The 18,623-nt window shown below is 33.8% G+C and overlaps 1 protein-coding gene across 2 annotated transcripts; it reads left to right on the plus strand.

Moving 5' to 3' along the window:
• Positions 1 to 336: 336 nt before the first annotated feature.
• On the plus strand, positions 337 to 18,201 carry Snx17 (sorting nexin 17). Of its 2 annotated transcripts, XM_071585070.1 has the most exons (9): positions 337 to 598; positions 675 to 867; positions 960 to 1,165; positions 1,384 to 1,474; positions 5,454 to 5,538; positions 7,220 to 7,631; positions 10,876 to 11,172; positions 12,084 to 12,227; positions 16,588 to 18,201. In XM_071585070.1, exons 1-9 carry the CDS (start codon positions 539 to 541, stop codon positions 16,786 to 16,788), a joined length of 1,689 nt encoding a protein of 562 aa, XP_071441171.1. In that variant the 5' UTR covers positions 337 to 538; the 3' UTR covers positions 16,789 to 18,201. The 2 variants fall into 2 exon arrangements, with proteins under 2 accessions (XP_071441171.1, XP_071441173.1); XM_071585072.1 differs by lacking the exon at positions 10,876 to 11,172.
• The last annotated feature ends 422 nt before the right edge of the window (positions 18,202 to 18,623 follow it).

Below are 18,623 nucleotides of genomic sequence, written 5' to 3' on the forward strand. Positions count from 1 at the left end.
ATTAATTTAATTTTACTAGAATCGGTTTTTTTTGTTAAAAAGAAATTACTATGATTTTTTCAAGGCTAGCATATAACTTTATATAGTACAGTGATGGTGTGAATGATGTACCGGAACAATCGCTTTTTAGGAATAATTTTAGTTTATATCCACCTGATTATTAAGTATAAATAATGCTATCATTCACAACTATGGATACACAACTTCGTTGCTTACTATTTAATCACCCCGCCCAAAGATACTTATAATTTCTCATACTTGTCTACCCTTAAAACAAGAGAACTCCTCGGGGCGATAGTAAATTCCGAAACAAAAGAATTGACAAATGATGTCGACAGATTAAGATGGATTGAGATTGCTTTCACTGTTGTTTAGGGATTGAGTTATTGGTGAAAGGCTTTTTATGAAGTGACTCTTTGCTTAATAACTCCACAAATATTCTATTAGGCCTTTGCTTGTGATTGTCAAGCTTTTTAGATACTTGTATTGTTAGCTAACTATAATATCTTAAATGGGAGTATAACACATTAAGTAAACAATGCATTTCTCAATACCCGATACTGAAGAATTCAGTGATGATAGCGGATCCACTTATATGGTATTTGAAATGAATCTAACTGAATTTGATTTTCAGGAGATGTTTTTATATCAGGTGTGAAAACATTTTCTTGCAGGGATATAATTTACACATAAATGGTGCTTTTCACTGCACGTTAAGGTATCGACAACTTCATCATTTGCATGAACAGCTGAAGCGAGAATTTAATACAAATACGCTGCCTTATTTTCCTTCCAAGAAAATTCTTCCACTGACACCAAATCAGTTGGAGGAAAGACGAGCTCAACTTGAAAAGTACATTCAATTAGGTACAAATATTAACTTTATGCGGACTAAAGCGTCTTAAAGTGTGTGACATTGGCAGGAACTTCTCACGATCAGATGATTGTATTTATTTCAGTTGGTCAAGATAGTAGTATTATTCTCTCGGAGCTCTTTAACGGGTTCCTGTTGTGTGCTCAGCATGAAACTCGGAAAATGTTTGAGTGCAGAGTAGTTGGAAGCTGGGAAGGAGGTGAAGAAGTTGAATTGGAGGTGTTTCTTATGAATGGATTCAGGGTACCGTTGCGGATTAACTCAAATGAATGCTCAAGTGAAGTACTGGAGGTGAGTACATTGAAATATAAGAAGTTAAAATTGCGGGTGTATGCCTGCTTTCGCGTTAGTCTGGAAGAAAAATTTGCTTGCAGTAATTATTTAATTAGAAGTTGTCTGGCTTTGTTTAATGACAAGGGTTATTGGTGTGGATTATTAAGTGCCATTTGACGTTTTATCCATTTTTAAGATAAAATAAAGTTCATGAATATTTTCCATTGGAATTACAGAAAGTTTGCCGACAGATACAACTGCCTACTGAGCTCATTTACTACTTTTCCCTATTCCTTATTAAGAGAGAGGACGATGGCCATATAACGAGTAAGTTCATCTGTGTATCTCAAAATGTGTCCCTGAAATGAAACCTCATTTATTCTTAATAATCAAGAGGAGGCTTCATATATATGTATCCAGATTTGTTAATCATTAGAACTTTTGAAATTACTTGTTTAGACACTAATATCCGTGAGGAGTCCGCTAGTTTTAGGTGCAATGTGCGTATCAAAGTGAATAAGATTTTTAAGTTGAACTGCTACATGATGTGTGTGTGCATCAATTAGGGACGTGGTAGTCCAGTTGGTAGAGCGTTGGACTACTAATCTGTTTCGATTACCGAGCACGCCTCTTGGCACCCTCAGTTTCACCCAAGATGTGTGATTTTTTGGTTACCAGATCTTCCTGGGAAACCATGGGTGTTACAGGAAAAGTAACTGTCCCCCCCCTCCTACCCTGATATGTGAATTTCAGACGCTGTGGGGCTTAATATTAGGTCAACCCCGGCCTATCACACAGACCTTCGGGTTGATAAATTTGGTGGTACATCTATTGGGAGTAGTTACAAGCACATAAGCCTATCCGCTCGACCCAGATTAACAGCTGTAATAAATGCATGCTGTTCATTGAGGTGAACTGTAATATTTTTGTAACTTTGATATGACATTCTGTTAGTTCAACCTGTTTAAATATTGTCAATATGTAAATGTTACATTCATACCCTTAACATTTCCATTTCCAGATAGACATCATAAAGCATGATTTTTAATTTATTCATTAACCTACACCCTGTGGTAATTATCTCAATAATGACCTTTCCTTGCATAATTTTTCACCCCTTTATCATTCATAGATTGTTTTATGTGTATCCTCCTGTTCCCAAGACAAAATGTATAAAATATATTTGTTTGATTAAAAATTAATTCTATTTAAGTTGTGCTTAGACACATGTATATTTAATATGGTAATTTTCCTGTGACATGGAATACAACCTTAATGTGTGGAAAGGACTAGTATGTTTTGATAATCTCCAATGGTGTAAAGCCAGAACCAGTTGAATTACTCTGAGTAAAGGAGAATTTCATAAAATCACTCACAGAGTCATTACTTTTTTGTTGATTGTTGTTTTCTGTACTCCACAGCATTGCAAAAGTTAGACATAATAAGCAGAGTAGTGTTTATGCTCATAATAATTTGTCCTTAAAGGTTTTGGTAGCGAATTTATTAAAATAAATTTTGTTTTCATAGTTCCTACAATTATGCAAATTAAATAAAACGTTATTCACCTTTATTCTATCATTGATTTTTATCTGAAGGTAATGACCTAGTAGTATACTAATTTAAAATAATTTAGCTGAATAAAAAAGTTCATTCACTGTAAATTCATAAGTTAGCCTCTATTTAATGAGCAAAGCTTTCTTCCTGGTATTAAAAATTTAAGCATTTTCCGTTGAATATCCTGTCATGGCTCTCAACTTTTGTCGCCCTTTGTTCTGCTTGCCCTGTCTGCTTAATCTATGTAGCTCTCATCAGTGTCATTAAATTCTTCAAATCTGGATGACCTAAATGTGTCTCTACCACAAAAATTCCATTGACTTCTTAATTGGCCTCGGTCTGCTTTCGTAAACTTATCTTGATCTATGCCTTGTTCATCCTCCTCAGTGTAAGTTTATTTATGTATTTCCAGGGATGGTATGAAAGAGACCTCATTTAGATAAATTGGAAGTCTTCCCAATTCAATACTATTTCCTGCTGCCTCATGTACTCCCTAAGTTTCATCATAATTCATCTAATTCCCATACTTAATACTGTATTGTACTCTGTTACGCCTCTTAATACTGGGTTCTACCTCTAAAATAACTTCTTTATCTTCAAGAATATACTGCTGTGGAAATGACAAATGATTTCCTGTAATTAATAGTCCTCTTCTCTTTAATTTGCTCATTATGTCCTTCTTTGTTAAATTTAAGAAACTTTACATTTCTATAGAGGGTTAAATAACCCTTGTCATGGTTGCGAATTGCAGTGATGAATCGCCAAATTGAATATTTCTGTGGTTCTTTTTAAATTGTTTATTCTCTCTCTTTCCTTTTCAATCTCATTATAATCAAAAGTTATGCACAAATCTGGCAAAGTTATAGTGCAATCTACCTCATGATAAATTCAATGCATGACAGGTTGGAGTACAGTTCATGAACAAGGAACAGGGATGAGAGGAAAACAGTCAAGTTATGTAGGATAAAGGGCTAAATTATAGAGAACACCTAAAGCAGCACAACAGTTATAGGTACATACTACTTTAATTGTATTTGACTTAACATCTTGGAACAAAGTGAGATTTCAAAAAGCTTTTCTAAGAAAGATACTAATCATAAATGTTGTTTTGCACATGCCCCCACTTCTCCCTCATAAGCATTGTGAAAAACATTTGACCAGAATATGGTGGAACATGATCCCTGCAGTGAGCCCCTACTATCCATTCTCTCTTTTTCTCCTTCGAAACAACTCTTAGCTGTTTTCAAGGACACTGAAATTACATAACCTTTACTCCCTATATTCACAGACTGATTTCCACCCTCTCCTGCACAAAACCCTATATTCCTGGTTCCTCTGGTATTTTGTTCACCTGATGATGTATTACAGTGAAACCTAGATTGCAGAACAAATATATGCGTGAAAATATTAAGTGAATGGGTTATTTCATGATAGGTTCATGTGGAAAATACTGTAAGGTGGGCTAATTTCAGTTAAATTATTATACTTTGGTTAGTAATAGGTTTAGGAATATCAATTTCCATACTAAGGAGTGGATGCTGATTTTGATCATAAATTAGGCTCATGAAATGTTAAATCAAATTCATGGGGGAAAAAGGGAACAATTTTATGAAAGTGGGATGTAAAAGAATTACACACTGTACAGGAATGCAAAGGAACTATCAAGAGTCAATAAAGTGAAATCTAAACTCCCTGTTAGAGACATCACTGGTAATATAATTTTGACTGAGGAGATGTTTGAGCAGCATGAAGAGAATTAGGATTAATGGTATACGAGTAGATATTTGCCAGTAAGAATGCATTTAGAAAGGAAATATGATAATGATGAAGATATACATGTAGGTCCAGGCTTATTTTATTGCATGATGTAAAAACACAGTAATCAACCATCCAATAAAGGATGTCGGTTTCAGGAGTTAATGGCAGAGTTCACCCAATACTGAGCCACTCGGCATGTAAAATGCACACATCAGGGTGGGGGGGCATGTTCATTTCCCTGTGTCAGATATGGTTTGCTATTATTTTTTCATTACTTTAAGCATCTATATTCTGGGTCTGTACTTTCATTTATTTCAATCTCTTTGATATTGAAAGTAAATATGTCTGAGCTGTTTTTTACATTATGAGATAAAAAACACTGAAATTAGTATGCAAATATATGCCTAGTATCACCAAAACAAAATTCATGAACTTCCATTCTCCATCAACTATTGTCTTATTTGTAAAGTGAGGTGATATCATTGTGTACTAATTTTGATTAGTTCTTTCCGTGTAATATTCTTTAAAACTAGCAGGCTTTGGCATTCTAGCCAAAAACTATATTATTTGCATATGAGCATTCTATGACTTACAGCTTCAGCTGCGGCAAAGCATTTCAAATTGGCGCATGTGTGTTGCTTCCATCAGATTAACTGAATGTTTCAACTTGCAATGGCCGCCACTGTTGCAATAAAAGTCTAATCAATGAAACTTATACCTTATGTTCATTACACTTTAAGCTAACATAATGACATAAAATTGAATTTTTGTACAATAAATTATACAAATAAAAATTTATGATCAATATATACATGCATACTGAATAATCCTTTAAGTATGGAGGAAGAGGTAATTTTCAAGGCGCCAGAGATTAGTATGAAATGAATTAGCAAAATACTCTAAATCCACCGGTTAAATGAAAAATATGTTTACATCTACGTGTATTTAATATATTTTTTCTTTTATACATATTTTTAATGGACATTGTTTTCAGTTCTCAGGAAACTTCAAGATTTTGAATCTCCGTACATATCACAGAAGTCTATGAACTGTGTCACAAGAATTGTTCTTCGAAAGAGGTCAGTTAATGTTTAACTTTTTACAATAGTTGATTCATTGAATAAAAGAAATAATTTTATTTACAGCTGTAATAGTGTGATATTCAGTTGTTACATGGGTTCAGTATGAAAGAAAAATTGAACAGGTTGTTCTGGATTTAATAATATACCGTAAACCTGCACTAATCCAGATCTGTTTAATGCAGTCAGTATTCATATAGTGCAAATGGTTCTTATTGGGTCACTAGATGGCTGCACTGTAATACAGTGGAGTCTAGCTGGACAATCACCTCACACAGCGAATAATTTGCATAACAAGCTAAAATATTGTGCCTGAAAATGAGGGACTTTTTGCATAATGAGTGTCAGAGAGAGGGGAATCCCCAGAATGATTGTGCGCCTACTACTAACTACTTAAGGAATCCATGGATATATGTAATACATACGAAACTCAAGGGCCATTGATAAAATATCTTCAATCGGTATACTTTGATCGACTTTATTTATATTTTATCCATCCCTGTTTATTTCTCATCAAGCAGCCTTCGCTGCTTCCATCAATAATTAAGTGTATTTTTTTCCATTTTTATGTCTTTGTGAGCAATAGTATTTATTGAACTGTAAGTTACAATGTTCTGGTAAGCATAATTCATCTGAACGATAATGAAAAGTTTGGTAGTATTCGCTGGGTTTTTTTATGGCCATTAAGTAAGAATTTAAAAGAAGATTTAAAAAAGCATTTGACTCTTAATGACAGTACAGTCCTGAAATAGGAAAACTCAATTACTAATACTGTAGTCACATATCAATTGGTAACTACTCCTCACAAATGTATGAAAGAATTGGGTGGTTGAGGTCATTAGTGTAATGGATTCCTACCTCAAGGGCCCAAGTTTGAATCCTGGAGGTGGCAGGATTCTCAGTGGCATTTTATCCATACATGGGGTTGGTGCTATGTGGAGATTACTTCAAGTAGAGTACACATTCACCCATATGGAATGTTAAATTATGGACCCCTTTGTACCATTTGTTAAGAGTAGGCTAATGCCGGCATTGGGTTTCTCTGCACCCTTCCTTCATCCATTTCGTGAACACTCTGCTCATAACAAATTACCCACCTGTGGTGTAAAGTATCTTAGCTGTTGGTTACCTCCCCTAATAATTACTGCTGGTACTCTCCTGTATGCCATATATTATCTGTGCACTTGCCTTTATAATTCTAATTGTCCTTGGGGTTGTGGACTAATTTTAAAACTAGCAATCAGAGTACTTTTTTAATAATATTGTTACCTTAATGCATGATAGTAATTAGCTTTCCTCTCAGCCCCAGGTAAATCATCATTTCATTTCTGTTAGACTGAAATGTAATTTTTATTTTATGCCATTATGGAGTAATAATTTATCTGAAACTTAACTACATTACAAAAGTGGCAATGCTGCTTTGAATTATGGACTGAACTGATTTCAAGCTTTTTATCTATATTTCTTTGACATGAGTTATTACTTGACTAATGTGACAAGCCAAAATATATACCCTCCCAAGTATCGCAAACACCACAGGTTGTTTGGATACTTAGGAGGGAATGAAAATTACTGATTTAGAGTGTGTATGATATGTGTAGGGTTGATGTAGGTTTCTTGCATGTATTATACTGCTATTGAAAATGTCATTGAAATTATCCTATTGTATTTATTCTTTTAGCTACTGGGATCCATTATTTGATGAAGATCTAATACAAGATCGAGTAGGTTTGAATCTCTTGTACGTGCAAACAGTTGCAGATGTTGAGCGAGGTGGTTGGCTCATGCGTGAGGATGCCAGTAGCCGCGCAACAGGAGAAGACACTCGTTCCCTCTTAGCATCTCTCCAGGCACGTGGTGCAAAGAAGGAATATCTTGAAGCAGCTCGAAGGAATCTTCATCGATATGGTTTTGTCCATTTTGGGCCATGTGTTTGTGACTATCCTAGACCAGGTACACCTGCTGTGGTCAGTATAGGTCCTCGTGAGATGGTTTTGAGGATAACTGTGCAAGATGAGCATGGAGCAGGTGAAACCCGTGAGGGAGTCTTCAAGGTTACCAGAATGAAATGCTGGAGGATAACAACTCTTCATGTTAGTATCTATTAGTAATTCTTTCAAATTTATTTCATAGCCTACAGTACAGGATCTCAAATCTAGAATTTCTTAGGCCAAATGATTTCCAGAGTTTTTAATGTTATGGAGCTTGGGCCCTCAGATGAAGATATTATAACATTTACAAAATTTATTCATCTTAGGGCAGTGTTTTGAGGACATCCTTAGTAAACTTGGCTTTTAATGGTTTCAATTGTGTTTCAATAATAGTTACGTCTTCATAATTATTGTAACGGTTTCTTTTGAAGAGGTGCATATCGCTTGAAATTGAGCACATAATTTCAAAATCATTATCATCAATACTTATTTTTCTAAATATGTCATGCTAGTTTGCCATGTATTTGATCATATTTCTTGATCTTGAATAAAAAAATTGAAAGGCTCCCCTTTCAAAGTTGAAACATCAATTAAGCCTCATCATAAAGACTTCCAGTTTTCTGAACTTTTGAATTCTGGATATGTATCCTTTACTGTATATATTATGAACTTGGTAATTTTTATTTGATTTTATGCTAATTTTTTGTACTTTCTATTACACAAAATGTGTTTGTGAGAGTGTTGAACAGATTAATGTGGTACAGTTAATTGAGTAATCATTTGGCAGTTGAGTCCAAATTCAATAACTTGCAGTTTATGGTTCTTCTGCATTATGGCTTAAGTAGTCTTCTAATCTACCAGTTGAGAAGTGATTCAAAATTGGATATCAAACCCCATTCTGGGAATTCCAAAAATAGCAGATGTAAAGAAAGGTTAAAATAAGGTACCTAGGTTTGCTTTATTGTGTCTAAAAATTTCATAGTTTTAAAGCATAGGCAACTACCTGATATCTGCCAAATGTGCATTCAGTAGTGGAATGCATATAGAATATATCACCTTTGACATTTTCTTTTTTCTGAAGGGGTGCATTGAAGGCTCATAATTTGATGGTCTCAGGTTTCTTCACAGGATGCTCTCTTTTTGCTGGTGGTAAATTGCCCACATTGTCATGCATGGCATCTTCAATTTTATAGTTGGTGCAGAAATTATATACACTTGATTTTGGTGGTTAATATTGAAAAAATGTCAAACCCAGCAAAAAAATGTCAATTCTGCTTCAATTCTGCATATCAATCCAGTGCAATAGTTAAAGCTGTGAGAGTACTATGAAAATACTATATGACCAGAGTGCACCCTACAGGTTTCTAGTATCCTGCAAAGAATTTTCATTTTGAATCTCACCTAAAAATCACTGACAAATCTGCAATGTACAATTAATTAGAATCAGAAATTGGTGTATTTGTCAATGTCAACCCAATGTGAGCATGAAGGACATTCAACCATCTTTGTGTATAATGTTGAACTGGAAATGCAAGACTTTTTGACATTTAACTGCAGCTTTCAAAACGGGGATCGAAAATTTGAAATCATTTCTGTAATAGTTAAATAGATAAGTCTACATTATATTGAAACTTTAAACTGATTGAGCGACTGCTTCTGTGACATCAAGTGCTAAAAATGAGGCGGCTGCTCAATATGAATCTTAAAAATCACATGCTTTTTTGATGTTCCTCTGCCAATATGGTTATTTTAAAAATTGGGGAAAAACTAAATTTGTAATAGAAATAAATTTGTAGAATAGAGCAATCTAAAAGGAGATTTTATTCATTTTTAATTAGTCATCACATTTTCTTAATATTAAGCACCAAACCCAAGAGTACATCATTTCCACATTAAAAATAGGTTTCACTGGCTAAAAAGATATTCCAAGGAAAATTTCAAAGTTGCTGTAATTTTCAGAACCTATCCCTAGTCTAGTTCACCCTTTGTCATGCTTTCTTTCTTGTCTGTAAATTTGTTAGTTTGAATGGAAGCACCTACCTTGTGGAAACAATTAGCAATAGTCTACACTATAGCATGAAGTCCAAGCAGACATGATGCATTATAATAGATAACATTGTGAGTCATCACCTTGCTCTTATCTTCTTTTTAAATGGTGTTAGTGCATGTAGTTTATGTAGCCCTGACGAATGAGCTTTTGCTACTTATGATTTGGAGCATATATTTCTGCCTCGCTCAGTTGAAATAATTCACATTCGATGTTTTTCTATTAGATTCCTTTCGGAGAGCCAGCCAGTTAAAGGAAGAAAAAGGAAAATCTTTGTTTTCTTCCCACATATTCTATTATAGTTCACCCATCCAAGCTATAAAGTGAACCTGTGCAACATGTCATTGAAAAAATATAGATTTTATTAGACTAGGGCATGTCAAGGCTATCAGTTGATAATCAAAATATGCAGCTAAACCATGTTCACTTTTAATCATATAATGTGTTTATTTTGTGCATTTTGGTTCCCTTTAATATTAAATTAAATAGAATAAAAATTATTGAAAAAATAATAAATAAAAACTTGAAATGTTGTATGCAAGCCATAATAAAAGTTTGCCTACTCTACACTTAATTAGAATTCCATGAAATGCCAAAATATTTATTGTTAAAAGTTAAAAAATTCTGCAAAATTCATCTTACTTTCTTGTCTGCTGAATAATCGCTGAAAAAATGTTTATTGTATCAGTAATTTATATAGATTCAATGACTTTTAATGACCAAATAATTGCACTTTTTTCTGTTAAAAATATACGACGACCTGGTTTCATTGTGCTACATAATCTTCAGGCACAGAATGAGTCCAAGTCCAATCGTGCATTCCCAAATGTATAAATAAGATCAAATTTGTATTCTGTCTGTACCTGAAGATGTTTTAGTGCATGGAAATCTGATCACAATTAATGTTTGGTGGAGGAAAACTGTTATTTTTTAATCATTAATATGCTCCAATTCTACCATATCATGCCTGAAACTATGCAATTTAACCAACGCCTTTTGTTATGATTCCACTATGGGAATAAAATGGAATGATATACAGAGAGTAGAGGTGAGAGAAAAATTTATTTGTAATAATTGAAAAGGAGTTTCATTTAAATAAAATAGGATGACTAAATTTTCACATTTCCGTAAAAAGTTGCCACTTATATAAAAATGTATGAGTAGCCTTCTATTTATTATAATTTATATTTCTGTATGTTGCGTAGTAGCTACGTAGTTGTTTCACAGTATCTTGAGTGTTTTCATTCATTTCTTGACATTTTGTGAAATGCATGTAATAAATATATCTGTCATAAATTTCATGTGATCCCTTCAATAATCATAGATCTCCATAGTTCCAATGAAAAAATTTCATTTTAGAACAAGAGAGAAGCTGGTACCAGGGCTGACTCTCCTCCTTCCACTTCATCATCATCTTCATCATCAACGCCATCTTCTTCATCCTCATCCCCAACTTCAGCTGGCCAAGTTGGTGGAGAGGGAAGGAGCAACTCAACTTGCATTCCACAGTTTGAGCTATCATTTGAATACCTCTTATCCAAAGACAGACTACAGTGGGTTACATTGACCAGTGAGCAGGCCATCCTAATGTCTATTTGTCTTAGAGATGTGGTAGATGAGTTGTTGCTTAAGAGAAATGGAGGGTCTCCAGGATTGGTGAGTTTTTAGTTGAATTTCTTATGGCATGTGGTCCATTTTACATATTTCCTCATTTTATTTAAAGTCTCAGTCATCCGTGTGTGAATTATCAATTTTGTGGAATTATTCATACTTTTCTCTTTCCAGGACTTCAAAAGTTTGATAAAGTTACAAATTTAAAAATAATTAAATGCTTTGAAAATTTGATTAACTTGTAAAAAAAAGAGTTTGGAATACCTTAACTTTCTTTCCGAAAAATCAAAAGTTGTCATTAGTATTTTGTTTTAGTTTAAGCAATTTTGTTCTATCAGTACTATCCCATTGTCATTTCCCTTGCATTCAATAACCCTGAGAATTCCACAAACTCCTTTAAGGCGAGCGAATACATAGTTTCTATGTAATATATAAGTCATGAACTATCTGCACTGCATTATTTTAACCAGTGTCATGTGGCAAATATGAATTCGAATATCAGTGGGCTTTTGTCAATATTCGTCCTTTGCCTGTCATTTTTTTTCTGTATGGCTTTGTGATTGGTTTAGCTTTCTTAGGAAAATATGTTCGGCTATTCACTTGGCTATCTCTATTCTTGTAGCTATTTTTCAATTTTTAAATTGACTCTAAAGAGAAAAAAATTGTGCTTTCCATTGCAAAAAAAACATGAATTAATCACAAGGAGTGATGAGTCTCCTTATATTATCATTTATGTCATGATCATATTTTCTGTGTATTTCAGTTATCTGTGCCTATTGATTATCCATGCTTCATCACGCATCCATTAGCATGGATAATCGAGAGTTCAGTGTATTTATCCGCAGCTTAAGATGTTCTGGGTTAAAACTTATATTTTATGCTAAAAAATCAATTTGCATACTGTAAATATACTGATTAAACTGAGTGTGTCATAGTTCATTTTTTTCTTTCCTTAGGGCCTTGATAAGTTTCCTGTACAACCATCCCTTCATTTGTGGAGTAAAGGATCTGAAAAAAGTGGGAAATGGTCATACATGAGATTGGATGGAAGTATGATGACAACTGGACTGCCAAGCAGGGTGCATGATAATGGAAAATTTGTAAGAAATTATCAATATAAGTAGGAATGTGAAATTTGGAAAGGCACTTCCTTTTCATGCAGATTTCACTGAGAGTACTTATTTATATGGACTCAAAGTGTATTATTTTGGAAGAATTACGATGCAAGCACCCATCATTATGACAGAGATGAGAAAACAACTAACATAAAAATGCTAGACTTATCCAAGTTTCTTTAAAAATCATTGCTTTCATATCCCAGATCTTATTTTTACTTTTAGACTCCAGAATTTTTTTGAGGGTTTGATGTACAAGCAAAGTTTTCAAACTTTCTTGAAAGTGTCTGTTGTCCCAAGCCATATACCATATTTTCCCATTGATAACGCGCACCTCATGTATAACGTGCACCCAGAACTTTGTATGTATCATGAATTTGTATAGATACTGCGCACCCAGGGCTTCATAGTTATCTTGAATGTGTATAGATACCGCTGTCTTTGTCTGTATATACATATATATATGCGCGTAAAAATTATATATAGTGTTTGTTAAAATAAGTCTATATTGGATGTGTGTGTGTGTAAAAATACTTCTATGTTTGGATATTTTCAATTTTCATTGCATAACGCGCATCATCATTTTTTCGATCAACTGAACATTTTTGTATGGATAATGTGTGCGTCATCGATGGGAAAATACGGTAATTCCTATATGCATGAGATGCCCATGGGCATAAGAAAACAGCTGAATGGAAAGATTTTTCACTTTCTTCCATCTTATATGCATAATGCATTCAGAGTATATATTGCAAAAGGCAACCGTTGATTGGGCAGTCTGTAGTATAGGATCAAATAATGTTTAGTATAATCATGCTTTCCAGAATATGACTTCACATAGGCACATAACATACTTTGCCAGACATTAGAGTGCTGTACATGCTCTTCAAATTGATTTAAATTCAGCAGTTATAGGTTAAATTGGGCTAGAAAATGGCAGTCGAGTTCCGGAATGCGCATATAATCTTGATTTTGTGCCTTCATCATTTATCTTCCTGCTATTCCTTATTTAATTTTAAGGGGGGTGGTGTGAAACTTCCTCATTCTCCAGTGTCCAAAAGAAAGTCTCTATTTCTGCACTTACAGACCAACAATATGGAAATAGGCTTGCCAGGAAGGTGAATTAAATGCCCCTCCAGAGTTAGGGTTTTCATTCAATCCTCTGTATTTAATGTGAGCGAATGAAAAGTTAAATCAGAGCAGTCAGCCTAAAGTGTTTGTATGATATAACAATTATTTGTCCGCATAGTGTCAGACGTTAGTGCCAATTGTGAGTCATTGATATATTTGTTGAGTGGTTACATGGTGCATCCAATTTTTCAGGAGCACTTTCATTATTTGATTCCATAAAATATTGTCTCAGTCGGCTGCTCTTGTCAAACTTGACCCTGCTTTGGGACACTTTCTATCTCTACGTATAATTTTATAACTCATCAAATCTTTTTCTCCCCTAATTTGGGGTCCTCTGGGTCACCACTAAGCTTCTATCTAGGTCTCACCAACTGAAGGACCTTATCCCTCCCTGGTTCCCGTGCCACCAAGGCAGTGTGAAACATGTATGAAAGTAGTGGCATAATTTGTAGGGCCTTCTAGATACATGAGACTTTGAATACATTGACTTTTTTTAATCACTGTCTTCATCAATATTATTGCATTCACAATTTTTTCCTGTGTAGTCAATTTTATGTATCCATCATCTGCAAAGTTTACATTATATCAAAATTTATTCTAATTGGCGGTACATGGTATGACGGCAATCATTACAAACACCCTAGGAAATTAGTATTTGTAACCACTGGCAAAATATACCTCCATCTACGTGGTCTGTGCTATAAATGAGCCTGCAGCCATGACACGGACTACATATTGCCCACTAGCGGCACTAGTTGCCTGAGACCCCAATGAGTCATCTGTGCTTGGCAGATCATCGAGCTGTGCATTTGGTGTCAGTTATTTTAGTTTCTGCTGCCCTTGGTTTTACTGTTTGTCGAAAATGAAAATTGACAAAATCACGGAGCAACGAATCAACATCAAGTTTTTTGGTGAAGTCTGGTAAAAGTTATCAAGAAATTACTGAAATGCTGCATACGGTGATAATGCTCTGAAGAAAACATCCGTTTTCAAGTGGACGCCATGGATGATGCAAGGCTGGAATGACCTTCAACCCCCTGTTTTGACGACAACATTGATCGTGTGCGATTCCTTGTCCTTACCAATAATCGAAAACTGTTCGAATGATAGCTGATGAACTGAATTTGGGAAAATCAAGGGCACACACTATTTTTACCAAACAAGATGGATGGATCCTTCAGCATGACAATGCAAATGCACATTCAGCATTGATTGCTTGCCAGTGTCTGGCAATAAATTCAATCACTATCCTTGATCATCCTCCTTATATGCCAGATCTCGCCCCCTGTGACTTTTTCCTATTCCCAAAATGCATAAATGTGATGAAGGAACATCCCTGGGAAGGTGTGGACACAATAAAGTTAGATGACGAGAAAACTAAAAAGCCTAACTGCCGAGGACTTCAGAGGGTGCTTTAAACAGCGGAAAAGAAGATGGAATAAGTGCATAGCAACATGTGGAGAGTACTCTGAATGGGACACATGCGATGTAGACTAAGTTTTGGAAAATAAAGTTTTAATGGCCTCAGTTCGCGTATTTATTGGACAGAGGAGTATTCACATTTAAAAAACAATGGAGAACCTTGATAAACTTTGTTCCTAATATATGATTTATATAAACGAAAGGAAATGATTTTTAGGAATACCATTTTCTAAGATGAAAGAAGGTATGTCAATCATAAAGATGAACAATTGCTATTAATACTGTATGTGCCTTAAAATCAACGAAGGTAACATGATCTGAAATCCCTTCCAATTTGCTTGATGCTGCTGTATGATATTTTATCATATAAGTATTTAACTTACAAATACAATAATCCATTTGAAATATTTTACATGCATATTTTGCAACTCTTGTCAGTTTACAAAATCGTAACTCTAGAAATATGTTTCTATTCCATAATTTTACTATAATATGCAGCTGTTGTGCAGGATTCATATATCCTTCAGAACATAAAGGAAAATCTTATCCAGAGTTGAAGTCATTGTGCTGGTACAATGGCAGTAAACAGGATTATATTTCATGGGAGATTTTCTCATTGCAAGTCATGTTGATTGAACAAAAAATTTATTTAACCTCATTTATTGATTTCTTCAAATGAGATAGAATAATTTTTATGAACTCTGCTAAATCAAACTCAGCTTCATATAGAAACTGCCCAAAAATGCCAGAGTTACGATGTTGATGATGTCATTTTCTGAATCCCAGATGATGTTGCGTTTTGTTACCACTGAGAATGTACTATTTTTAACAAGTAATAACTGTTTAAAACAATGTAACTCTTCAGCACAATTTTTTCTACACATTCTTGCTATTTTATTATCACATCAAAAGAGTTCTTAGTTTTCTCCTTGGTCTTAGGGATACCAAAAAAAGCATGTGTAGAAAGGAAGCCTAATTGCAGAATTCCCTTTTTGAGCTTAAGTAAATAAGGGTCAACACATTTTCGGCAAAAAATAATATCTTAGCTAATGTTACAAGGTTTTCTATCATCAACTTCTATTAGTGCAGATATAGTTACTGTTACCCTAATGAGCAGCAATCAATGTACTACTCTATTTGTCTGCTAAATTGCTGAAATGGCATGTTGACACACTAATTAGTAAAATTTTAAGGTAGATGTATGAAATGAGCAAAATGTTACCTTTTAGCTGTACGTATCTTGGATTATGTTAAATGTCATTTTCTCTTTTTTCCATTTTCATGTCAAAATTAATTGACTGTACTAACCTGTGACCTTCTCTAATCTAGTTTATTCGAGAGACCTACCTCATTCCACTTCTTGGCTGTGAAGATAGTGTAATTAAATGTTTTCCTAAATGAAAAATGTGCATGGAAGGTTTAATTTTTAATATCCAATTTATTTTGAGTTAAAAGATTAGAAAAAGTTACGAGAATACTGCTTCCAAAATCCATTTCCCAGTTTTTTTTTCTTATATGGGAAACTTGAGAATGATTGAATAGTCAGACCCAATTGGGAAATTAAGTGTTTGATGTTCTGTAAATAATGCTTTTTCTTCCCATCTGTAATGAATTTTAACAAAGTACAACTTGAAACATAAGGTTTGGTTGTTAGAAGAAACTGCATTGCAAGAGCTAAAGTGTTAATGTTAACTTTTAAGGCATGTATGTATGTGACATATGAATATTTCTTTAAACTGATATTAGAGTGGTCCATGTAATTTTATTGTGTGAATATATTTTGTTATCACAGGTAGATGGGAGGACAAATCGTCCAACTGCTGTTGATACTACATCTGGAGGAGAAGGAACAGCAGCGACAAAGAACTCATCATCTCCATCTCCGTCCACTCCACTAAGCCCTCCACGTTTTGTGGCAAATACCCTTTCACCTCCACTTGTTGCCCCAGTAGAAAATGATGCTTTTGAAGGGATTGGGGATGAAGATCTATGACACTCTTCAATGTGTAAGATTGTCTAATTTGTTGTTACTGGGTTTATATTTGAAGGGGAGGGTTATTGCCATGTCATCATAACTGAAAGCCATTCCTTACTGTTTGTATAGGGATTTGAAAGCATTTCCATAAAGTTCTCAAAAGATATAAGACTATGGAAATGTATTGGTATGTTGACATTAATTTGTTTCCAGTATATTCATTGCATAGCAGTGAGAAATATATTAGATTGTCAAGAAGAAACTGAAAGGCTATTCTCAAAGTTTTTGGAGCTTCCCAGTGATTGAATAAATTATTTTTAAAAGGTTAAATTTAAGGGTTGAGTTTAAAATTTTCTCTATATTCTCGGTTTTATAACACCAAATTGCAATATGATTCTAATTACCAATCAATAATGCAAGTGCCATACTATGAAGAGGATAACACTTTCGGTTTTCTTTTGAAATATTTTTTGTACATGAAAAATGAGCATGGAAGTTACATAAATATATTTTTTTACAGCAATATATATGAAAGAATGCTTTTCCTGTGTAATTTTTGGAAAATATATCTCTCAATCAACTTGTATATCATTATAAAAGGAAATAATTATCTGAAGTTTGTCAAAACTGTGTACAGTCACTATTTGCGCCTAATGGCAGGAATTAATTAAATGGTTGTTTTGTACAGGTAGAATTATTCCAACTGTGTGATAAAACTGACTCGAGGGTTTTTCATAATGCTAAGGTTTTAAAAAGATGTTTGTGCCAAAACATTAAAAACTTTAAACATTTTAGTCTTTAAGGAAAAGAGAAATGAAATTCTTATTATAGGCCCTCATGTGCATTTTCAGGGTAAAATGAATTTTAGATGACTCCAAAGGAGTTAATCTTTTGCTCTTTGCATTCCTTGTTACCTGATTTATATTAAATTTTATGGTTAATTGCGGCTTTATTCCCATTGGCTTTCACATTTGCCAAGATTATGTCATTGCTAATGGGGTGAACAATTTTACAAACTTTAAAAGTTGTACTCCTTTAAGACTTTTTGCTATGTAGGTTTTAATCAGAACTCATAATCTGCTATAAGACTTATTCTATATAGTCTTTTTATATGTAATAGTGGAGTCTCATTTGTTTTTGTTAAATTTTGGTATCATTTCAATATTTTAAATCTTTATAAATAGTACAATACTCTGGCGTTAATTCAATAAACCCTTGTATGTAATTACACTCTTTATAATGTTGCAATATAAGAAAGCCCAAATGTTCAATGCATAATTAAAAAAAATGAAAGTGTGTTCAGAGTTACAAAATGTATGCAATAAATTGGCAATTCTACGTTATTTTTTAATAACTATGGTGGAATCAGTGTCTAATGTTTTTAAAAAAAATCAAATTTATATTTGTTTTTTGGATTAAACTGTTTCATGGTTGAAATGTTTGTTTCAATGTGCTAACCAAACCTTTATTCAAATTCTATTCCATTATCAAAGATCAGTTGAATTGACTCGGGCTATTGTAACAAAAACAATAGTTGGCGAGTAAGTGCTGACATATAATGTGCCTAAATGTAGCAAATTTAATGTACGTAAATGTACCAAAGGAAAAGCTCCATTTTTGATAACATCAGTTTTGAGGGGCTGCCAGATGGCTGAAAGAATAAGGAATTAATATGAAGATAAAATTTACGTCCATAAATGAAATGTTACCGCTCAAAATCTTCTAAATTTTATTACAGTTCAATTTTCTCTTTTCGCTTAGTTTTATATTTCTCTAATATCATAGTAACTTCTGTCTTTGATAGATCAATTGTGCTGCAAAAATATTTTTGTCTGATCGTCTCAAACAAAAAA

Source organism: Hetaerina americana, unplaced genomic scaffold, assembly GCF_022747635.1.
Source record: "Hetaerina americana unplaced genomic scaffold, ioHetAmer1.1.p SCAF_2, whole genome shotgun sequence".
Lineage (NCBI taxonomy): Eukaryota > Metazoa > Arthropoda > Insecta > Odonata > Calopterygidae > Hetaerina > Hetaerina americana.